The sequence below is a fragment of the Rhinolophus ferrumequinum genome, chromosome 19 (assembly GCF_004115265.2).
Source record: "Rhinolophus ferrumequinum isolate MPI-CBG mRhiFer1 chromosome 19, mRhiFer1_v1.p, whole genome shotgun sequence".
NCBI classification, from domain to species: domain Eukaryota; kingdom Metazoa; phylum Chordata; class Mammalia; order Chiroptera; family Rhinolophidae; genus Rhinolophus; species Rhinolophus ferrumequinum.
This window is the reverse complement of record NC_046302.1, coordinates 3,004,500-3,029,255: the sequence shown is the minus strand read 5'-3', so window position 1 is coordinate 3,029,255 and position 24,756 is coordinate 3,004,500. Positions and strand designations below refer to the sequence as shown.

Genomic DNA, 24,756 nt, shown 5'->3' with positions numbered 1-24,756 from the left:
ACAAATGAAAATTTGAAAAACTGTATTATTACTCAAATACATACAAAGTGTACTAAAGCACATCATACAAGATATTATCAAAGCTTTAACTATTTTAACACCAGCTCATTTAGACCGGTATGTTCCAAGAGAAGACGACCATAACAGGTTCTCAATATGGTCTCATACATACCAAATTTGCTGTTCCAGCAACTAGACTAGTTTACAGATTCTGACCAATTGCTGCCCCGATCACTTACTAACCTCTGGCATACAACCATTTTTTGACTAACTCTAACCCCCCAAATACTCTAAATACCCTTCCTTAACTCCCATTTGTGATGAGACTCTTTCAAGACTTCCTTGCTAAGTTTGAATGGTTTCTCAAGTAATCTTTTGTGAATTTTGACAATCATGGATGCTCCAAGAAAGTTCAGCAGGGACTCAGCCCAGCCAAAGCCCAAAACCACAGACTCCAGAGGCTCCCCACTAAGGCACCTTGAGCTTCCCTGCTTGGGGTTTCCTTGTCTGCGATCATGAGGGAAGTTCAGTGCTAAACCTGAGCTCTAATGCTTTTCTGTTAAAATCTCAAATCTGTAATTTGTCTGCCCTAGGAAAAAAGTCCCCCAAGACATTTGTCATCTGATGAAATTTGTACTGATTTTACTTTTCCTTGGTGAACATATTAGTTATCTATTGTTGTGTAACAAATTATTCCAAAACTTAGTAACTTGAAAAGTAAGTATTTATTATCTCGGTTTCACATGATCAGGACTCTGGGAGTGGCCTAACTGGATTGTTCTGGCCCAAAGTCTTTCAAGAAATCACAGTCGAGCTGCTGGCTAGAAGGCTCGCCTGAGGAAGTCTTCACTTCTGAGCTCATTCACATGGATGCTGGCAGACCTGTTTCTTGCTGTTGACTGGAGACTTCAGTTCCTCACCATCTGGGCCTCTCCATGGCCTTCCTGAGAATCTTCATGATACGGCAGCTGCCTTCTCTCAGAATAAGTGATCCAAGAGAGAATGTGCATGCGAGTGACCAACACTTAAGCTGTGGCCCTTTCATGATCTAGTATTAGAAGTGAGAAACTATCACTTCTGCTGCATGCTACTGGTCACACAGACAAACTTTAGTAAATTATAGGAGGGGCCCACACAAGGATGTGACTACCCATAGCCGGAGAATCCAGTTTGAGGGCCAACTTGGAGGCTGGCTATCACAGGGAAGTATGCCAAAGCACTGATTTGTCAATAGATTTCTTATCTGTCTATTGGCTATACTGTTGTGTCTGTAAGAACTTCCTTAAATGAGGCCCCAATTCATCATCATGGAAGCCAAGATAATCTACACCGACACTGGAAATTTAATAAATTTATTCAATTATTATAAGTCTGTGAAACAGGAAATACTGTCTACACTTAATAAATGAAGAATAACAAAAGTAATTTATTTTCTCATACATCTAGTAAGTCAAGGGACCAGGCATTCCCAAATCTGTTAGTCTTCAAAGTGTAGGATCTTTTCATAATTCCCTGCTTCTTGTGACAGGTTCTTGGCTCTAACTTGGATCTTTCCAGCTTGATCTCCACATTGACCCCTCACTTACCTCATAATATCCCCATACTCCACTTTCCACCATACTGCATAAATTTGAAGGTCTCTGGGTTCTCAGCATCAGTCCCACAGCTAAAATCCTTTTGTCCCACCCTGTATGATATCAATCTTTTGAAATTTGTTGAGCACATGGCAAATTTTATAAATATTCCACGTGTGCATGAAATGAGTAAGTATTCATGTTAGTCTATATAAGTTCATTAAATCAAGCTTGTTAATTGTGCTATTCAAATTTGTTCCTATCATTGATTTTTTGTGTGTTTGATCTAATAAATTAGTGAGGTATATTAAAATTTCTGCTGGGGCCGGCCCAGTGGCTCAGGCAGTTAAAACTCCATGCTCCTAACTCCGAAGGCTGCTGGTTCGATTCCCACATGGGCCAGTGGGCTCTCAACCACAAGGTTGCCGGTTCGACTCCTCGAATCCCTCAAGGGATGGTGGGCTCCACCCCCTGCAACTAAAATTGAACAGGCACCTTGAGCTGAGCTGCCTCCCAGATGGCTCAGTTGGTTGGAGCGCGGGCTCTCAACCACAAGATTGTCAGTTCAATTCCTCGACTCCCGCAAGGGATGGTGGGCTGCGCCCCATGCAACTAGCAACCGCAACTGGACCTGGAGCTGAGCTGCGCCCTCCACAACTAAGATTGAAAGGACAACAACTTGACTTGGAAAAAAGTCCTGGAAGTACACACTGTTCCCCAATAAAGTCCTGTTCCCCTTCCCCAATAAAAAGAATCTTTAAAAAAAAACAACCCCGCAATTAAAAAAAAAACTCTCTGCTATAATGGAGGATATTTTTATTTTTCCTTGCAGATCTACATGCATCTGTATGTTATTAGATGCATACAAGGTTTATCTTCTAGGAAAAACTGATATCTCACCATGATATAATCTACGGCCAGTCTTTACCCCAGGAGAGGAGAGCAAGAGAAAGCGATTAAGTGGCGGGCAGGGAGAGAAGGGTGTGAAGGAGCAAATTACAGATAGGTTTATATCCAAGTCTTCTCCCTCCCTTGCTAAGGGGAGATAACTAGCCTTTCCAGTGGTCTGTAACCTGCACAGTGGTTACAAATTCTTCGGGTGGATTATTTTATCCATTCATGCCAGTGAAAAGACTGGCAAGATTCTTTGCTGTTGCTTTCTTTAAGGCAGAGTGCTTTTCACTCACCAATCCACTGGAGGTATAGTTCACTGGGGTCCCAGATTTACACAAAGATCTTATTAGAAACTCAACAGAGGGAGGTCTGGGCTTTAAGTTTACTGTCCTATGCTCAGTGCAAAGCAGAACTCAAGACGTCCAGGGTTCCTGGTTTCACTTCATTTGGGGTACCTTTGGAAACCCTTCGTTGTGTACAAGGTCTGCCAATTAAGTTTGCGAACTTGCCACTGTGCACTTACATTGGCAGCACTGTACAAACAGCTCAGTAAGGTTTCACAACCTTGGTATATCAGTGTCTCACAGCTGTGTTCACATCAACGTGGAGCGGTGTCTTGCTGAGTGGCGTTCACTATTGTTGTGTGTTTCTGTTTGTCGTGAAAATGAGCTTGAATTAGAGAAACGAACAAACATTAAATTTCTTAAACTTGGCAAGAGTGTAAATGCAATCAAGGACATGTTAGTCCAAGTTTATGGGGATAATGCCATGAAGGAAATGGCAGTGCACAAATGGATTAAAAGTTTTTCTGAGAGGAGAGAACACATCACTGATGAAGAGAGGTCAGGGCGGCTAGTTAACAGAACTGATCAAAACATTGAAAAAATTCATCAAATTGTGCATCCAAATCATTGGCTGACTGTGAGAAGCATAGCAGACCAAGGAAACAATGATAGAGAAACAGGAAAATATTAACTGAAAATCTTGGCATGAGAAAGATGTGTGCAAAAATGGTCCCAAAGGAGCTCACCAATGAACAAAAGTAAAGGAGAGTCGAAGTTTACCAAGACCTTTTGGAGAGGCAAGACGATGTTTCGGGCCATGTTATCACTGATGAAACATGGGTGTACCAATATGACCCTGGAACAAAGCGTCAAAGTGCACAATGAAGTCAGCCAATTCTCCACAACCAAAAAAGTTCCATCAGTCCAAATCAAGAGCCAAAATGATGTTGCTAACCTTTTTTGATACCAGAGGGATTATCCATTATGAATTTGTACAACTGGAAGTTTATTATTTGGAAATGCTGAAAAGATTGCGTGAAAAAGTTAGACGAAAACGACCTGAACTTTTTTTTGGCTCTGGCATCATGACAATGCACCAGCTCACATGGCACTGTCTGTGAGGGAGTTTTTAACCAGTAAACAAATAATTGTATTGGAACTCCCTCCGTACTCACCTTATCTAACCCCCAATGACTTTTCTTTACCCAAAGATAAAGGAAATATTGAAAGGAAAATATTTTGATGACATTCAGGACATCAAGAATAATACGAAGACAGCTATGATGACTATTCCAGAAAAAGAGTTCTAAAATAGCTTTGAAGGGTGGACTAGGTGCTGGTGTTGGTCATAGCTTCCCAAGGGGAGGACATCGAAGGTGACTGTAGTGATATTCAGCAAGGAGGTATATAGCACTTTTTCTAAGATGAGTTCGCGAACTTAATTGTCAGACCTGTGTATGTGGCGCTCAGCAATACAGGAGCAAAACAACATTTGAAAATTATTTTATCTAGTATTTTAGTTGAATTTGTTGAAAGTATTATTCAGAGCCTTCTCCATATCTTTGAAATCCTATTCATTCTTCAGGATTCAGCTCAAATATTGCTGCTTCCATTAAACTCTGTTCAATTATCCCACACTTCCCCACATACAATAGCAGTTAGTAACATTTTCCTGTTTCCCACTGCATTGTTTCTACCTCAGTTATAGCAATTGCTACTCCTGCTTGACTTTTTTTGACAGTTACATTTGTACTTTTTTCAGTAAAAGTACAACAACCCAGTAAAACAGCAACTCAATAATGGGATCCTATGTCAATTATCTTTGGGTCCCCATCCCCACTCCACTTCCTGCCTCCAGAGCGAGCAGCAAAATTTTCCATATACAGATGGAGTTCCCTAATTGTTTACTGGCTTCAAATTTTTCTCTTAACAAATATGCTTAGAAATTCTGACCATAGAACTCTCCAATCTTATGGCAGTGGGCTAATGGCTAGTGTACTAGTCAAGAGAGCAAGTGCAATCTAAAAAAGCCTTGAGTTGGACTGTGTGCTGTGTTTCTCAAGAAAATAATTTTCCAAGAACGTTGGATAGGCCTCTCACTGCAAGGACCTGTTAGATGCTGACAGATTTGTAAATTCAAATGGAATCTCCTATTTATTGAATCACCTATTTACTGAACTTGACTTTAGAAGTTTGTGGACTGAGTCATTTTAAAGTTTTAAATTAGAGTTCACATAATACAGTATTGAAAACATTTTAATATTATTCTTAAGATCAACATGAATAAAAAAAAATCGAGCTCTCTCTGACATGAGATATTCTGCTCAGTCTGAAGACACGAAGAGGAGAACAACTCCAAGGTGGGCACCATCAGGAAACCAGGAGAAGGTGAAGCAGGAGGCAGGTTTCTGACGGTGGGTAAAAATGGACTCAAAGGAGAAAACAGCTAACTAAACTCTATTCAGTGTGTGCACCTGTCTCCTAATGCACCCCAGTCCTCTGCAGCCAGCCACTCGAGGGCATTTCCACAGATACCACTCACCAGTGACCACATGTGAATCCCATGTCCACACACTGGAAGACTGCTATTTCAGTTTCATAACTGAGAAATTATTTTCATAGAAACAAGGAAGCAAGGGGATAAAAACATTAGCAACCAGAAAAGTTAGATTAGTTGTGCGATTAAAAGGTCTTTCAGAGGGAAGCTCAGTTCTGAGTGGGCAGAGTGTCAATCTTAGCTCACCTCACTTGGGGTTCTGAGCTAAGACGTCAAGTAAGCAGTGTAACTGCCTGTCCCAGTCAGCTGAGACTGCTGAGTAGATGACCGCTGCCACCTGTCTCCTTGTCTACGTGCTCATGTGTTTGTGAAGAAAGCCCTGCACTGGGCCCTATGCAACAGAACAGGTGCCCTGAGCACAGACTCACTATCCAAGAGCGTTCTTATCTTTGAAAGAAATAGGAATAGATAAGGGAGACTGGACAGCAGCAGGTCTAGCCTCAGCAACCTTTCTGGGAGATGTCTAATCCCGATGACTTTGTGATTTCCAAAGTGGTGAATACCTGTTGGAAAGAAAGAAAACAAAACAAATTTATGTTTATGTTCAACATTGCTTTAAGGAAACACATTCTGAATATTGCATCTATTGTCCTTTAAAATATACAACATAGTTACAATACAAAACTTTCTGACAAAACTTTTGTGTTTTATAATAGTTTTTCAAACTATACCAATTGAAGTCAATTTAAAAAACCTCCCGTTTCTGTACCTCACCACATGTGGGGTGAATTCCAATAGTGTCATCAAGTAGCTGCTTCGTGAGCCCACATTTCATTGCAACTGCAAATCCTTGGGTAACCTCACCGGCATTCGGTCCAAGAATATGAAATCCTATCACCCGATTCTTTAATACAGAAACAAAACAAAGGGAAGCCCAGTAGGTTAATGGTCTGAATAGGAATCTATCCCTTTCAAGTTCACAATTCAAAATGACAGCATCTCCTACAGAAAAAGAACTAACTTTGAACTCAGCAGAAAACATTACTATGAAACTGAGCAACTGTAAGAATCTGTTAAATAAGCCAATAAACGCATATTCAGCATAATCTCAACTTTACTAGAAACAAGCAATTTACGCACTGCATGAAGGAGGGCATTTCCATTTAGTATGTATGATGGAAATTTTCGAATTATGCTGAGATAGTGCAAAACAGTAACATACAAATCTGAATTAAAATCCAACATTGGAATAATTCTAAGGCAGCAGGTTTCATTGGAATTGCAGTGATTTTTGGCCTAGGAAGCAAATTGCCCAGCTCCTAACATAACTAAGTGGAGATCAAGAAGTGGCTGGTGGGGAGGCTTTTCCCCAGGACAGAATGTTGGGAGGTACAAGGCACATGTGATGAGCAGACTACTGAGATAGGAAGCAATATTCCAAGGTACACTGCATTTAGGCTGTCCTTTTGTCTGTGTTTTTTTTTAAATCAGACTCTAGTCTTCGTTTTGATCTTCAACAGGAAATGTACAACAGATGGAACGTAAAAGGGCAGCAGAGGTCTCGGGCTGGGAAAATTTTTGCCTAATCATTCTAGAGAAAGAACAATGGTTCAATGCAGCCAACTCACACATCTACTAGTGGGTACTCAAATGGAGAGCTCAGGGTTGTTACAGGTCATGGGGGCTGTGGGTGAAAAGTGGAGTTCCCAGGGCCCCACAGAAGAAGACTGAGTTGGAATCCCTGAGGTGGTGCATTGTATACACAGCAAACTGGGAAAAGGCAGACAACTGAGACATAGTAAGGGCATCTGATGAAAACTCCCATTTAAAAATGAAAATGAAGGCAGGTTCTATGAGAGGAAAAACTTCACTCACAATTTTTACCACACAGCTACAGTAAAATATATTAGTACTAGGATAATCCCCTGGAAACAGATATTTGGACAAAAGTAGAAGGCAGGGACAAGCTCTACTGAAGACAGTGGGCAAATGGGGACCATGGGGACAGGTGAGGGCAAATGGAGGGACAGAGATGGGGTCCAAAGAGGAGTAAACAGACCTAGAAATTCTTGACAGCCACCTCTGTCAAGAAGTTAGAAATAATATGAAAGCTGCAAATCTTGGTTTCCGCAACTGCTAAATCAAACCCCATTCCCACTCATTTTATGGGGCTACAGTGTGTGCAGTGTGGGAGGCAAAAATTTCTCCCAGTCCGAGACCTATGCTGCCATTTTTACATTCCATCTACTGTACATTTACTATTGAAGATCAAAACGAAGACTAGAGTCTGATTTAAAAAAAATAAAAACACTGACAAAAGGACTGCCTACATGCAGTCAGTGTACCTTGGAAACAGCACTGCAAATATTGCTTCCTATCTCAGTAGTCTGCTCACCACATGTGCCTTGTATCTCCCAACATTCTGGCTGCTCCCTTTGGAAAGGCACACACAACTTCATGGCAGTAACCTCACGTTATTCTATAAACTTTATATAAATGTAGCTGTTGCTGTTCATATTTAACTAGTTTTGTGTTTTATCTCCCCAGATAGATTATAAACTCTTAAAAAGGGAGGAACCTACGATTAGGTCATAAAAATGGCAGCATGAGGTAAGCCTCTTAAAATCTCCCCTGGAATTTACAACAAATTGAACAACTATAACTCCACAAAGGACTCCCTGCGCAGCAGACAGGCAAGACTACTAAGAGGTGCACAACTGAGACCACCTAAAGGTGGGCAAATAGGGTGAGTGGGGAAGCGGGAAGTGCGGAGATGCGGGAAGTGCAGGCAAAGGATGCAGACCGGAGCTAAGAGCTCTGAGCTCCCTGCATTCTGGAACTACAGCACCCAGGGGAGAGGAAAGAACTAGGACTGGTAGTGCTCCGCTTACGGCCCACAGTCCTGCCTGAGGGATCAGCATATAACATGGCTGAACCCAATGCTCACGGCAGAGACCTCAGAGCAAAGAGTGAAGGAAAAAGGGTGAAAACAACGGTTTAAGTCCTCACTGCCCAGCAGAAAATGGAAGCCTGAGGCACTGAGTCTAGCAGGCCTCTCCCCACCCTCCCAGTGCCAGAAGCGGAAGAGTAGCAGTGTCAGATCAAAACAACAGAATATTTGCAGTTCTGAGAATTGTGGCCTGCAGCAATGGACTTGTAGCCCATCTAGTTCCAGCGAATGGGAGGGAGCCTTGAGTGCAGGACTGGTTGTGGTGGTGGTCGCCGCCATTGCTCTGGGCCACCTCTCACAACCCACCCTGCTCCTGTCTCCACCAATATAGAGGAATACCTGCAGAAGTAAACAGAGCCTCTGAAACACACAGGCTCTGAATCTGGTGCAGGAAGACCTTAGGAACTTCAAAGCTCTCCACATCCCACCACGAAGGTGGTGCCCTGTGACCCAGGCGAACTGTTAACAGAGAAGAAGCCCGCCTTCCAGGGAATCCCCCCAATATGTGAGAAGCTGGAACAGTGCAGAGAAAATATAACACAACAATGTCACAGAGAAAATAAAACATTCAACCAACATCTACAGAAAAACAAAAGAAAGACCTCTTTCTATCAGCCTGTTGCAGAACCCACTCCTGGAGATGCCTAGGAAGAGAAATTATACATCATTAATTGCAATGCATAACCAAGGTAACAAGGCAGCTCAGAAAGAAAAGTCTCCAAAAAATGAACTTAAAGACATGAAAATATGTGACTTAAATGACAGAGAATTCAAGATTGCAGTTCTTAAAAAACTCAACGAGAGGCAAGAAAACACAGACAGGCAGTTTAATGAATTCAGCAACACGATCAAAGAACAAAATGAACATTTTACCAAACAGAATGATTTTAAAAAAAGAACCAAATAGAATTTCTGGAGATTAAGAACTCAATAAAAAAAATGAAGAATGAAATAGCCAGTTTAGGTAATAGAGCTGACCAGGTGGAGGAAAGAATTTATGACATAGGAGACAGAAATCTGGAAATGACACAGATGGAAGAGGAGAGACACTTGAGAGTTAAAAGAAATGACACAACTCTACAAGAACATTCTGACTCCAACAGAAAGAGCAACATAAGAATAGTGGGCATAACAGAAGGAGAAGAAAGGGAGACGGGAGAAAGAGAGTATATTCAAACAACAGTCGACAAGAACTTCCCAAACTTGTGGAAAGAACTGGGTCCTCGAATCCAAGAAGTACATAGAACACCTAATTACCTCAACCCCAACAGGCCTTCTCCAAGGCACATTACATTGAAGCCGTCCAAAATTAACAACAAAGAAAGAATCTTCAAGGCAGCCAGGGAAAAGAAGACGGTAACCTACAAAGGAAAGCCCATTAGGTTATCATCAGATTTCTCAGCAGAAACTATACAAGCCGGGAGGAAGTGGATTCAATTATTCAAACTATTGAAAGAAAAATTGTGAGCCAAGAATAATATGTCCAGCAAACATAGCCTTTAGACATAAAGAAGGAACAGAGAGCTTTCCAGACATACAGAAGCTGAAGGAATTTTCTAACACATGTCCTGCACTACAAGAAATACTGAAGGAGGCTATTCGACCAGCATAAATTGGGATAGTTTGAGACAACAAAAACATATAAAGAGGAAGAGTAAAGACCTGAACAAAAATACGAGAATGGACAAAGTAAGGATATGGGAGAAAATGGAATACTCTAAATACGAAATTTTCTTTTACATAATCTCAATGGCAACCACTCAAAAAAAAAAAAATCCAGAACTAAAATATATAACATAATAAAAGAAGAAACAGAGGGAAAAATCATAGAATACCACCATGCTGAAATAACAGACAGCAACAAAAAGGCAAAGAAACAATGGAGATACAGTCTTACCAGTAAACCAAAGATAGCATGGTAGGAAATCCTCATATATCTATAATCACCCTAAATGCAAATGGACTGAACTCACCAATAAAAAGGAACAGAGTAGCAGACTGGATCAGAAAACTAAACGCAACCTTCTGCTGCCTCCAGGAGACAACTACAAGGACAAATATAGACTCAAAGTGAAAGGGTGCAAATTGACACTCCAAACAAATGGTATCCAGAGAAATACAGGTGTAGTCATACTTAGATGAAACAGACTTCAGGATAAAAAAGATAACATGACACAAAGATAGACATTTCATAATGATAAAGGGGACTGTACCCAATAAAATATAACAGTCATCAATATTTATGCCCCAATCAGGGAGCACCAAAATATACCAAGCAACCATTAACAGAACTAAAGAGAGAAATTGACCAAAACACAACTAAAGTAGGGGACCTAAACACATCATTAACAGCTATGGATAAATCATCCAAACAGAAAATAAATAAAGAAAAATCAGCTCTAAATGACACATTAGATGAAATGGACATAACTGACATTTATAGAGCACTTTTTCCTAGAACACCAGACTATACATTCTTTTCTAGTGTACGTGGAACATTCCCAAGCATAGATGATACAAGAAACACAAAAGTAGCTTCGGCAAATTTAAGAAGATTGAAATTATATCTAGCCTATTCTCTGGTCACAAGGCTTTGAATATCAACTGCACAAAGAAATCAGGAAAAACTACAAATACTTGACGATTAAACAACATACTTTTAAAGAACGACTTAGTCAAAGAAGAAATAAGAGGAGAGATCAAAAAATACCTAGAAACAAATGAGAATGAAACTACATCCTACCAAAATTTTGGGGAGGAAGCAAAGGCAGTTATAAGAGGGAAATTTGTATCATTACAGGCCTATCTCCAGAAATAAGAAAAATCCCAGATAAATAACCTCATTTTACACCTTAAAGAACTAGAAAAAGAAGAACAAATGAAACTCAAATTAAGCAGAAGGAAGGAAATAATAAAAATCAGAACAGAACTAAATGATATAGAGAACAAAATTACAATAGAAAAAATTAATGGAAGAAAGAAGTGAAACTTTGAAGAGATTAATAAAATTGACAAACCCTTGGCTAGACTCACTAAGATAAAAAGAGAAAAGACAAAAATAAACAAAATCAGAAATGAAAGAGGGGAAGTTATCAAGGATGCCACAGAAATACAAAGGCTCATCCAAGAATATTACGAAGGACTATATGCCACCAAATTCAATAACCTAGAAGAAATGGACAAGTTCTTAGAAACATATAGCCTCCTAGACTGAATCATGAAGAATTGGAAAATGTAAATAGACAGATCACCAGTAAGGAAATTAATCACTAATCTGAAACCTTTCCAGAAGCAAAAGTCCGGGACCAGATGACTTCACTAGTGAATTCTACCAAAGTTTCAAAGAGGATCTAACCTGTCCTACTCAAACTCTTCCAAAAAATTGAAGAAGAGACAATACTCTCTAACTCATTTTATGAGGCCAACATTACCCTGATACCAAAACCCAGAAAGAAAAAAAAAAAAAAAAAAAAATTGGAGACCAATATCTCTGATGAATACAGATGCAAAATCCTAAACAAAATTCTAGCAAATCAAATGCAACAATGCATTAAAAACATTACACATCACGACCAAGTGGGGTTCATTCCAGGGACACAAGGATGGTTCAACATATGCAAATCTACCAATGTGATACACCACATAAACAAATTAAAGGACAAAAATCATGATTATATAAATAGATGCAGAATAAGCGTTTGACAAGATGCAACATCCATTTAATGTTCAAACACTCAATAAAATAGGTATAGAAGGAAAATACCTTAACATAATAAAGGCCATATATGACAAAACCTAACAATTATAATAATTATAATTATAACAAATAATAATAATTAATAATTATAATTAATAATTAATTAATAATTATAATAAATATAATAAAAATAATTAATGGTGGAAAACTGCAGCCCTTTGCTCTACGTTGAGGAATACGACAGGGCTGTCCTTTATCACCTCTGCTTTTCAACATAGTTGGAAGTCTTAGCCAGAGCAATCAGGCAACAGAAAGAAATAAAAGGCATGCAAATGGGGAATGAAGAACTTAAATTGCCACTCCTTGAAGACTACATGATGCTATATATAGAAAGCCCTAAAGAATCCATGAAAACGGTATTAGAAACATTAAACGAATACAGTAAAGTTACTGGCTACAAAATCAATGCACAAAAGTCCATTGCATTCCTAAATACTAATAATGAAATCTCAGAAAAAGAAGTAAAAAGAAAAAAATTCCTTTTGCAATTACAACAAAAAGAATAAAATACCTACGAATAAACTTAACCAAAGATGTGAAAGTCGTCTATAATGAAAAAAATAAGACATTGCTAAAAGAAATTGAAGAAGACACAAAGAAATGGAAAGACATTCCATGTTCATGGATTGGAAGAATCAACATAATTAAAATGGCCATATTACCCAAAGCAATATATAAATTTAATCCAATCCCCATCAAAATCCCAATGGCATTTTTTAAAAAAATAAAACAAAAAAATCACCAGATTTGTATGGACCCACAAAAGACCCCGAAGCAATCCTAAGAAAAAACTAGAATGCTGGAGGTATCACACTCCCTGACTTCAGCTTATACTACATGGCAACAATAATCCAAACAGTATGGTATTCGTACAAAACCAGACACACAGAAAAATGCCATAGAATTGAGAACCCAGAAATAAACCCACATAAATATGGACAGATTATTTTTGACAAAGAAGCAAAAAACATACAATGGAGAAAAGGCAGTCTCTTCAATAAATGGTGCTGGAAAAATTGGAAAGCCACGTGCAAAAGAATCAAACTAGACTGTTATCTGTCACCATGTACCAAAATTAATTCAAAATGGATCAAAGACCTAAGCATAAGACATGAAACAATAAACTGCATAGAAGAACACATAGGTACTAAACTTATGGACCTTGGGTTCAAAAAGCATATTATGAATTTGACTCCAAAGGCAAGGGAAGTAAAAGCTAAAATAAATGAATGGGAACCTATCAAATGAAAAAGCTTCTGCACAGCAAAAGAAACCATCGACAAAATAAAGAGGCAACCAACTGAATGGGAGAAGATTTTTGCAACCAGTGCCTCCGATAAGGGGCTAATATCCAAAATATACAAGGAACTCATGCAGCTCAACAACAAAAAAACAAACAACCCAATTGAAAAATGGGCAGACGACCTAAAGAGACATTTCTCCAAAGAGGACATACAAATGGCCAATACAGACATATGAGAAAATGCTCAACATCACTAATCATTGGAGAAATGTAAATAAAAACCACAATGAGTTATCACCTCTCCCCAGTTAGAATGGTTATCATTAACAAGACAAATAGCAACAAGGGTTGGAGAGGCTGTGGAGAAAAAGGAACCTTTATATACTGTTGGTCGGAATGCAGATTGGTGCAGCCACTATGGAAGGCAGTGTGGAGGTTCCTCAAAAAATTAAGAATAGGGTTACCATATGACTCAGCAATCCCTCTCCTGGGTATGTACCCAAAAAAGTCTGAAAACATTTATCCATAAAGGCATAGGTGCTCCAATGTTCATTGCAGCTTTGTTTACGGTGGCCAAGACATGGAAACAACCAAAGTGTCCTTCGATAGATGAATGGATAAAGAAGTTGTGGTATATATACTCAATGGAATACTATTTGGCAGTAAGAAAAGATAAAATAGGACCATTTGTGACAACATGGATGTATCTTGAGATTAAAATACTAAGCGAAATAAGTCAGACATCCAAAGTAGAAAACCATATGATTTCACTGATATGTGGTATATATACTTGAAAACAACAAAAGAACAAGACAAAAAAATGAAGAAACAAAAACTCATAGACATAGACAACAGTATAGTGGTTACCAGAGGGTAAGTGGGGCAGGGGATTTAAGAGGGTAAAAACAGGGTCAAATATATGGTGATGGAAAGAGAACTGACTCTGGGTAGTGAACACATAATGTGAGATACGGATGATACAGAAGTTATAGATGATACAGAATTATACACCTGAAATCTATGTAACTTTAACAATTGTTACCCCAATAAACTTTAAAATAAAAAAGGGAGGAACCAGAAAGTATAGAACACTGCTTTCTATACTCAGTGTTCTTTATAAAAGAAGTTATAAATAAGCTGTTCTTTAACTCTGACAATTAGTGTCAGAGTTTATCAGTTTCGTGCTCACAGGGAGGCAGGAGCCTCCAGCAATGGGCTCTCCACCCCATGGCTGCTTCTTTAATGAATCATTAGGAATTAGGTAATTAACTAGTTTTCACTTTATGGAAGTATTTCCTTCTAAAGGCTTTTTGACACACATTCAATTTACCAAATGCACATAAAGATACACCTTATATTTTATTAGTTAATGATCAAAATTTTCACAGATCATTTAGTTCTAAACTACTAAGACAGATTTGGGAACAGACAACTTTCAATGACTATTTTTGAGAAGGTATTGGTAAGCTTCAATTACAATCTATCACTTGCTCAACCTCTGCAAACACATTAACTGGGTAACAGTTTGAAGAACTTGTGCCTTGCCCTGAAAACTACTTTTAAAGAGATTATAAAAACCCAAATACTAGAATAAAAGCTACATCTTAAAATTATAGCTTTCCAGCTTCCAATCAAACTACGTACATTGTTAAATTTATTGCAAATTATCTTTGCGTAGCAAGTATTGTTGTCTCTGCCAGCTACTGTCCACTCAAGAGGCCAAAAAAAAGTATGATATACCTGGAAGACAAGAAGAGACAGAAAGAGGCCAAGATTAGTATATATGAAAACCACTCCTTGATATGCTTTTTAATTATATAAACACAATAAACTCTATAACAGCTTTCAGAAATTTAAATTTTCATGATCCCAACCTTATGTATCCAATGGGAGCACCTCAGCCTCGGCTCCTAAAATGCCAGCCCCACAAGTATGCTGACCTTTGTTTTCCTCTGCTGTTAGTCCAAAAAAAATCTATTAACTAAATACAATTTTCAAACATTTACAAAGTACTACAATCCGGGGCAATACATTAGGCTCTGTGTAGGCTGAAAAAGTAAATAAAGACTTAGATCCTGCCTTTGTCAAGCTTACAATCTGCCCACAACGTTCAATTTTCAAACCAAATGCAGGAAAAGCAGAGGAGACACAGTTCAACCCATTGAAAGATATTAAGAACACTACCTATGCTACTTGAAAACCTTCACTCCAGCACCACTCAGTCTCCTCAATCTGGCTCAATCACCTAAGAACCAGAACAAAACACAATGTGCCCCCCATCCTGCTTGCGGTGGCTACGTTTTCCCAGTATTGTTCCTCGTAATCACTTCATACAGAAGGCAACAAATTAATATTTGGTGCCAGGATAAGAAATGTTTTCTAAACTGCAGATGGTCCCTGACTTACAACAGTTCGACTTAAGATTTCCTGACTTTCCAATGTTCACTGCAGCTTTGTTTACGGTGGGCAAGACATGGAAACAACCAAAATGTCCTTTGATAGATGAATGGATAAAGAAGTTGTGGTATATATACACAATGGAATAGTATTCGGTGGTAAGAAAAGATGATATAGGAACCTTTGTGACAACATGGATGGATCTTGAGAATATAATACTAAGCGAAATAAGTCAGACAGAAAAAGCAGAAAACCATATGATTTCACTGATATGTGGTATATGAACCAAAAACAACAAAAGAACAAGACAAACAAATGGGAAACAAGAACTCATAGACCCAGACAATAGTTTAGTGGTTACCAGAGGGTAAGGGGGGTGGGGGTGGGAGATGAGGGTACAGGGGATCAAATATATGGTGATGGAAGGAGAACTGACTCCGGGTGGTGAACACACAATGGGATTTATAGATGATGTAATACAGAATTGTACATCTGAAATGTATGTAATTTTACTAACAATTGTCACCCCAATAAATTAAAAAAAAAAAAGATTTCCCGACTTTACAATGGTGTGAAAGTGATGCGCTTTCAGTAGAACTGGTAATTCCAATTTTGAATTTTGATCTTTTCCCGAGCTAGTAATATGCGGCAAGATATTCTCGTAATGCTGGGCAGCAGGAGGGAGACAATTTTGGCCAACTGTACAGGCATACCTTGTTTTATTTTCCTTCGCTTCATAGCATTGCAGAGATACTGCATTTTTTACATGAAGGTTTGTGGCAACCCTGCGTGGAGCGTCTATTGGTGCCATTTTTCTAAAAGCATTTGTTCACTTTGCCTCTGTCACATTTTGGTAATTCTCGCATATTTGGAACTTTTTCATTATTATATTTGTTATGGTCATCTGAGATCAGTGATCTCTGATGCTACTATTCTAATTGTTTTGTGGCTCCATGGACTGCTCCCATGTAAAATGGCAAACTTATCTGATAAATGTGTGTGTTCTAACTGCTCCACTGACTGGCTGTTCCCCTCTGTCTCTCTCCCTCTCCTTGGGCCTCCTATTCCCTAAGATACAAATGCTACTGCACACTTAATAGACTACATTATAGTGTAAACATAACTTTTATATGCACTGGGAAACCAAAAAATTCATGTGACTGGCTTTGTTGCAATACGTACTTGCTTTATTGTAGAGGTCAGGAACTGAACCCACAATACCTCTGAGGCATGCCTGTACGCCAAAATTTTGTATTAAGCCAGGCCACCAGAGAGCACAGCCCTATTCTGGCCCCTTTAAGATTTATTTTTTTGTTTTACTGTGCTTTGGCATTATGCCATGGGACTACAGTTCTGGATCTAATAAGAAACAGTTCTATAAAATCCATTATGGTATTTACTAAAGGGATATTTTGAGGGTATTATTCACCACATCTCAATGCCCCTTTTACGAGAATGTGAAAAATATCTCTCAAATCTCTGTAGTCAGGTAGTAGGAAGCATATATATATATATATATATATATATATATATATATATATATATATAGTAGGTGAGTTGATGTGCAGTGAACCTTAGGCTGAAGACCTTAAACAAGTCCCACAAACTTGGGGAACTTTTTTACTATTAATATAAAGATATTTCTTTAACTGAGGTATGGCCTTCTATATTCTTCCTGTCTTTCTATTTTAATTTCTCATTAATTTCAAAAAGTTTTACAACTAAGTGGTAAATTCATAATTATTGTCATCAATTTTCTGACACCCAAATGGAAATTCACCACTGAAGATGGCTCATTATCACAAGGAATTATAGACACTGATCACACAATGTCCTCTAAAACATTTAAGTGTCTCACTGAAAACAATCATCTACAATAACATTATGAAGTTTTAATCATACATTTTCCCTACACCAGAAATGTAAGAAGAGTTTCAGTAAGTCATCAGACTACGTGTATTTAACTAGGTAAGTATCAGTGCCATGGTTTAAAGTAATTCTCAGTAATAAAATGTCTTTAAGGGAGAGGACTCGAGATTTCGACTCTCTTTTACTTAAAACCTCAAGTTATACTAATCCTCCAACTCTTTATCCCCCCATCCCTCATACATTGGTAGGGTGTGCAGAAAAAAGCCACTCCAACCACTTACCAAAATGTAAGAAAATATTTATAAGTTTCTTGTGATTCAACAGGGTTGGGGTAAAGGGTAGGTGGAAATAAACGTGTAGAAGACATCTCTGTGGAAGTCTGAAAGGCCCACAGCCCACAAAAAGCCGACAACCCTGGGAACTACCCACCTTCCCCATCTAGAGTCCATCGATAGTGCAGGCTCCCAGAGCCATGTTGACGAGCCATGAGTCTGGCTACCAGCATCCTAAATGGAAAGGGTTGGATGGCTGACCCAACTCAGATGAATCAAAGGTCCTCTCTCATAATTTAGAATTGAGACTGAAAATGGTGAGTCAATCAGTTCTTCCTAGTAAGACCAGAACTATCAGATAAATTTGGAAGCAGAAAATAGGGTATATTTTGGCTGCTACGTGCATATGTGTATTCCAGGGGCAAATAAAGTCTGTCTGCAGGAACAGAATGAAGCGCACGCATACACACAAACATACACATAAACCTCAAGCAAGTAAAAGAAAGAATTGAGATAGTCTTCCAATTCCTGGCGCTTTTCTGTTCCTAGGGACTAGATACATTCCTGCATTCCCAAAGGATCTCATAATAACTTGTGCTTCCTTGTATAAGCTTACTCAAGTAGATGTTTGTTATTTGTAATTCAAAAGTCCTAACGTATACATTATACAACTCTCTTCCCCCAACTGTATTATTATTAGTTCGCAAGAGAGACAGGGTTTAAATTAATTTCTAATATTCCTAAAATAAGATGATTTCCTACAATGTAACCGTTATAACTTGCAAAATGATAAAATAAAAAGTGACTGAGAAGACAGTTGATTAAAAGAAAAATGCTTAGAAAGTGAACAATAAAACACAATCTTACTTCCAGATTCTCTTTTTTATATACTTCAATAGCTTTCTCTTCCGATAATCCACAGCAGCCGTATTCCAGAGGAGTAAACACTGTAGTTGGAACATTAATATAATCACACTGCAAGATAAACAAATTACGTTTTTATTTTGTGATATTTTTAATAAAATCTGTATTGCATACATTCATAAAAGGAAATAAGTAAGTCCAGTTCAGTGTAACCGATTCTGAAACATAACCATTTCAGGGAATTCTAAGTTAGACTAAAGGAGACAGGGTGAGCCCGACTCCACGTTATAGACCACGTGCTGGCCAGCGACCACTGCATGGGACTAGCTCTCTCAGAGCCCCAACCTCAGACTTTCAGTTTGAAAACCATGTAGTAGAGGTGGAAGTGGGGCACTTCTTTGTCCCTACACACTTTCTAAAATGTTTTTTTCCATCCTCATGATTCTGGAAGCTACTTTCCTGGAGTACCAGGTGACCGAAAATTACACTATTTCACTGGAAGCTGAGACCACCCTTAGTCATTTCATTTAACAGTGCCACTGAAATGCTGAGCAAAGCAGCAGCTCAATAGTGTGGGACTGCGTGGCTGCCCTGGAGCATCCGGGGAAATGGCATATGTATACTGGGGAGCTAACATGGGGCCAGGATCTCATGAGTCCTGTGGGTACGACGGATTCCCTTCAGAGGCTTTATCAGACTGAGGCACAGCACAGGTGGATTTGCACAGGAAGACTGCAGACTCTGAACCCTACACATTATCTTCCAGCAGCTGTATGCGCCTGCCTGTGGGAAAGTGAGCCCACAGGTGGCATCCCTGCCTGGAGGAGAGAGTGAGTTTGTCACTGTGTGGAGAAGAGTTGGAACACGTTGGCAGAAGCATCATTAAAACTGTATGTGTGGAGAGAAAGCAGTGTGCAGGGCCAGAGCAAGAGTGGAGAGTATAACCAAGATGAAGCTCTCTGTGTCTGCCCATCCACAGCACCTCATGCAGTATTGCGGGCTGACACTGCCCACAGCACTACATGTCCCCCCAACCTCTACCAATAAGTTACAGGTGATTAGTCAGGGGTGACATCCAACCCAAAGAAAGGTAAGGCATAAGCTAGCCAGAAATCCATGCAGGAAAAGGTGAGCTGAATCAATCAAATTCTTTTGCGGGAAAATGAACTAGGAGCAAAGGAAGCATTCCCCCAGGTGGTAGTAGGACAGAAATAAACACGCTTTCAGAGTTGTAGCCAAGTTAGGCTAACGGAAGGGAACCCAGTGAGGCCCGCACCCTTGTACTGGGGCCCAGAGCAGCCATGACCCCAGATCCAGCCCTGCTCCAACTGTAGCAAAGGCCAGCCCTAGCATGGTCGTCGTTCTAAGTCACTATGTGATTTGACGCACTCATCTGTGTGATCCTTATAATAATCTCCCTCAGTTTGCCTAGTTTGAGTGAGTTTCTATTTTACCCAGAAGGAAAACACAACAAAACACCACCAAGTATCCCTGCATCAACAGGTGATTTGTGGACAATATACATCAGTCTAGAGTCTTTCACTTAAAATGCTGTAATCCCATATCACGTTTGCTAACCTGCAAACCATGGGTCAGCCAAGCATTTGTGTTCTTTTTTTCCAACATGGCTAGACAAAAATCACATAACCACGTAGACTGCCTTAGTATTTTATGACTTCTCTCAGTCCCTCAAATGCTCATCAATTTATTTATTGACCAGCAGCTGACCCCCTAATCCATGGCTTACAGTGGAAGCCTCATTTTCAACAGCTGTCTTTGTTTCCTGTTTCACATCAATTAAGAAAAATCAAGTCAATTTCTCAACTTTCCTACCTTTCATCTAAAACACTTTCTCCACATCTTATACTATCTCCTTCACTTGAACTTCACTTCATCTCTCCCTACCTGTAGCCTTCCTTTCAGTCCTATATCTTTAACCTCTCTCTTTCTACATACACACTGGTCTGTCTTCTAATCTCTCCACCCCATGGCTACCCTGACTCACTTCTTAAAACATTAGGCAACTACTCTCTTTCCACATACCTTGAAATGCTATTGCACTTTGGACAGGATAATTCTTCCTTAAACATTTAGTATTCCTGCCCCCATCCATTAATGTCAGCAGAGCCACGTGCCCAGCTGCCCCTCATCCACCAAAACCTCCACATGTACACGAGATCTTCATTCACGACCTTACAAGGCACCTGGGGTGATGAAATAAGCAGTGCACAGAATCCCTTATGAAGAATATGTGCCTAAAACTTTTCATCTGACCCTAATCATGCAAAAACAATCAGAGAAATTCAAAATGTGAGACATCTGGATTCATCAAAAGTCAAAGCCATGAAAAGTAAAACAAGCAAACAAACAGATAAATAAATGCAGGGGCTGTATCAGAGTAAGAGAGACTTAGGAATTAGAAGAGCCATGTACTATGTGTATCAAAACATGTGCGTACACAAACTTAATGGACAACTGAGGAACTGAATACAGTGTGTCGTGCGGGAGACCCTGCTCGCTGCGCCATTTGTAATGCAGGGCGGCCTGTGGGGCCTCTAGTCCCGCTTCCCACATAAGAACGCAGGATAGGGCTAGACCAAAAAGGAACACCCACAGAGCCATAGGTAGGGGAGTCATACCACTGGAGTCTCACTGGAAGCACTATAGTCTCACTGGAGGCTGGAGTCACACGACCTGCAACCTGCTGTCTGCTTCTCTGCCTGCCAACCCACCGACTCAACCAACCAACGCAGCCAAGGCAGTTATATCAGGGGCTAATTGGCTAACTGGTAACAGCTGATGGCCATCTACTAACAGAGCCAGCACCCCTCCACGTGAGGCCGAGAGCCTGGAAACTGCTCTCTGGGACTCTGTCCCCACACAGTGGTACCTCGGTTTTCAAACGTAATCCATTCCGGAAGACCGAATTCTGAAACGTTCGAAAACCGAGGCATGGTTTCCCCATAGAAATTAATGCAAAATGGATGGATTCATTCCATACCTTTAAAATCAACCCCTAAAACTGCAAATTTAGCATGAATTTTACTATCTAATGATACCATAGATCCATAAAATTTACGGCATTCATAGCATTCATAAACCAAAATGTTGGTCAACGGAAACGTTCAAAAACCGAGGTACCACTGTATTACTACATTTTTGTTGAATTTCTCAGCTACCATAATGTAATTGTGGTTATGCAGGTAATATCCTTGTTCTTAGGAGATACATGCTAAAGTATTTAGGAGCAAAAACATCATTGATGTCTGTGACTTATTGCAAAAAGCTGAGCCCAAAAAATGTACATGCATTTATGTACACGCATATATACATCTTCACCAAAGGAGAGAACAAAAATGGCAGTGTGAATAACTGGGGAATTGGGGTGAAAGGGTAATACGGGTGATTGTTACTATTCTTTGTATGATTTGACATCTTTCTAAATGAAAAGTTGAGGGAAATAAAGGTCTTCAATAGCTCCTACTGCTTAGAGAAGGCCCTACTAATTCTTTACTGTGCCATCAAAGATTTCTTATGATCTGGCATCAAATCAATTTGCAGCCTCATTCCCAACGGTACTCCTCTATGACCAACTGCTCTGCCTCCATACACCCCAGAATGCTGTAAGTATTATGGATGGGACAATCCTTTGTGTGCAACAGAATATTCAGCATTTCTGACACCTACCCAGTAAAACCATGTCCCTAGCTGTTGTTCATCACCCGCCAACACCTCCACATGTCTGCAGTGCTCTGGGTACAGCAGAGTATGACCCCCTCAGCTGTGAACTCCTGAGTCTCCTCATACTCCTAGAACAAACCAAGCACACTGAGCCTGGGGATTCCATATGTGTTATCTACTTATCAAAAAAGCCCTTTGCCTCCTCAATTTTGAATTATTCTACAAAGCCCATCCCAAATCTTTGATCAGACTATGAAAAGTGGAGGAGACTGCAGAAATCACCTGATTCACACCATCAGTTTTGCAATGAAACGATCTGACCAGGTTCACACACCAAGTAGGCAATGAAGCCAGGGCCAGCACCCTGATCCAGTATGAGTGCCCCTCTTAATCTGTGACAGTGCAACCATCAACCTGGGAGGCCTCTTCTAATCCCTTCATTCAGAATTAACTGCTCTTTGCCTTACTCATGAACCCCACCTATCTAGCCCCTCGGTGCTGGAACCATGTCTGTCCTTTGTATATCACCCAACACGACATCTTACACATAGCAGATATTTTAAAAATATTGATTGAAAACCATTAGTAAATAGTAAGTCAACTGTAAATGACTTATCTGTGAAGAAAGCTTTACTTGCAAAACAAGCACAGAAGTATTATTTGTACTGATTTTTTAAAGTCATAATTGTTATTTAGATACTATCTCAAAAACAATAGCAAGAAATTTACCTTTTCTAAATGATCCCCAAAAAGTCTTCGAGCCAACAGCTTGCCCGCCTGAATGGCGACAGGAGTGAGTTCAAGTTTACCCTCCAGAACATCCCCGACAGCATAAACATAGGGCACATTGGTCTGTTCCACATCGTTTACTGGTATCTTGCCAGTCCTAGTAGATTTTGGAGAGAAAAAAATATATTATGACTAACTCTACCATGTTTCCCCGAAAATAAGACCTAGCCAAACAATCAGCTCTAATGTGACTTTTGGAGCAAAAAAAAAAAAATTAAGACTTATAGTAAAATAAGACCGGGTCTTACATAAGACCAGGTATAATATAATATAATATAATATAATATAATATAATATAATATAATATAATATAATACTGGGTCTTATATTAATTTTTGCTCCAAAAGACACATTAGAGCTGACTGTCCAGCTAGGTCTTATTTTCGGGGAAACACAGTATAGTGCTAGATAACTAACACTATTCCAAGAGACAGAGACTAAATACACAGAGAAAAGATCTCTCTCTAAGAACTCATGCACCTCAGGTCATCAACTGTCTGTAAGATCAATGGCTTACAATAACTAGGTTTTCTGTAGTTCCAAAAGAAAACACATTGCTGGTTAATGAAGCCATGCTCGTTTTCTTAAATGATGAGATCGCCAGATTTCCCCCAGAACTGCACTTAGAGCTTTGAAATTTTTCTCCTTGCTTCACCAAGGACATAAAAATTTACTTTAAATCAGATAGTAGGTGAATAAATTTCCACAATTATTTTTTAAAACCATGCATGAACTCTTTAAGACATACAATAAATAAAGAGTTACTGATTCATGAAAAATTGGTAACACAGAGCTAGGTCTGTATTTACTGTAAAATAAATTTATATTTTTTCATTTTAACAGTTTTATTGAAGTATAATTGGTACAATTTGGTGAGTTTTGACAGGTGTATGCACACACCTGTGAAACCATCTATCATCCCCAAAGTTTCCTCTTACCCTTTATAATCCCTCCCTCTGCCCTTCCTAGGTCCTCTCCTCAGACAACCACTTACTTTCTGTTACTGTTAGTTTTCATTGTCTACAGTGTTATATAATTGGAATCTTTTAGTATTCCAATTCCTCTTTTTGGCCTGGCTTCTTTTACTCAGAATGATTCTTTTGAGATTCATCCATGTTTTTCATGTATCTTTTGTTTATTTCTTCTTTTTTTTTTTTAGTCCAACTTCTTTAAAAATTAGTTTCAGGGAGTATTACTTGGCCATAAAAAAGAATGAAATCTTACCATTTGCAACAACATGGATGGACGCTGAGAATATTATGCTAAGTGAAATAAGTCAGAATGAGAAAGGCAAATACCATATGATTTCACTTATATGTGAAATCTAAAGAGTAGAATAAATGAGCAAACAAAATGGAAACAGACTCAGAGATACAGAAAAAGAAACTGTTGGTTACTAGATGGGAGGGGGAAGGGGATGGACGAGAAGGTGAAGGGATTAGAAAGTGCAAATTAGTAGACAGAATATAGTCATGGGGATATGAAATACAGTATGGGGAATAAACAATGTTGTAAAGATTATGTAAGGTGCCAGATGGGCACTGGACTTATCAAGGGGATTACTTCATAGACTATAGATGCATGACCAATGTGCTGTACACCTAAAGTTGAAGTAGAATAATGTTGTATGTCAATTATAATTAAATATATGTGTGTGTGTGTGTATGTGTGTGTGTGTGTGTGTG

The 24,756-nt window shown here is 39.2% G+C and overlaps 1 protein-coding gene across 3 annotated transcripts in view; it reads right to left on the bottom strand.

Moving 5' to 3' along the window:
* Positions 1–3,793: 3,793 nt before the first annotated feature.
* The window catches only part of TXNRD3 (thioredoxin reductase 3), a 60,537-nt gene continuing 39,574 nt past the window's right edge, over positions 3,794–24,756 (bottom strand). For all 3 annotated transcript variants that reach the window (XM_033087691.1, XM_033087692.1, XM_033087693.1), the window contains exons 12-16: positions 23,012–23,168; positions 18,605–18,712; positions 14,844–14,939; positions 6,019–6,153; positions 3,794–5,812 (exon numbers count right to left, since the gene is read on the bottom strand). In XM_033087691.1, coding sequence (XP_032943582.1) covers positions 5,750–5,812; positions 6,019–6,153; positions 14,844–14,939; positions 18,605–18,712; positions 23,012–23,168 — 559 coding nt within the window. In that variant the 3' untranslated portion in view covers positions 3,794–5,749. The remainder of the gene's footprint in view (positions 5,813–6,018; positions 6,154–14,843; positions 14,940–18,604; positions 18,713–23,011; positions 23,169–24,756) is intronic.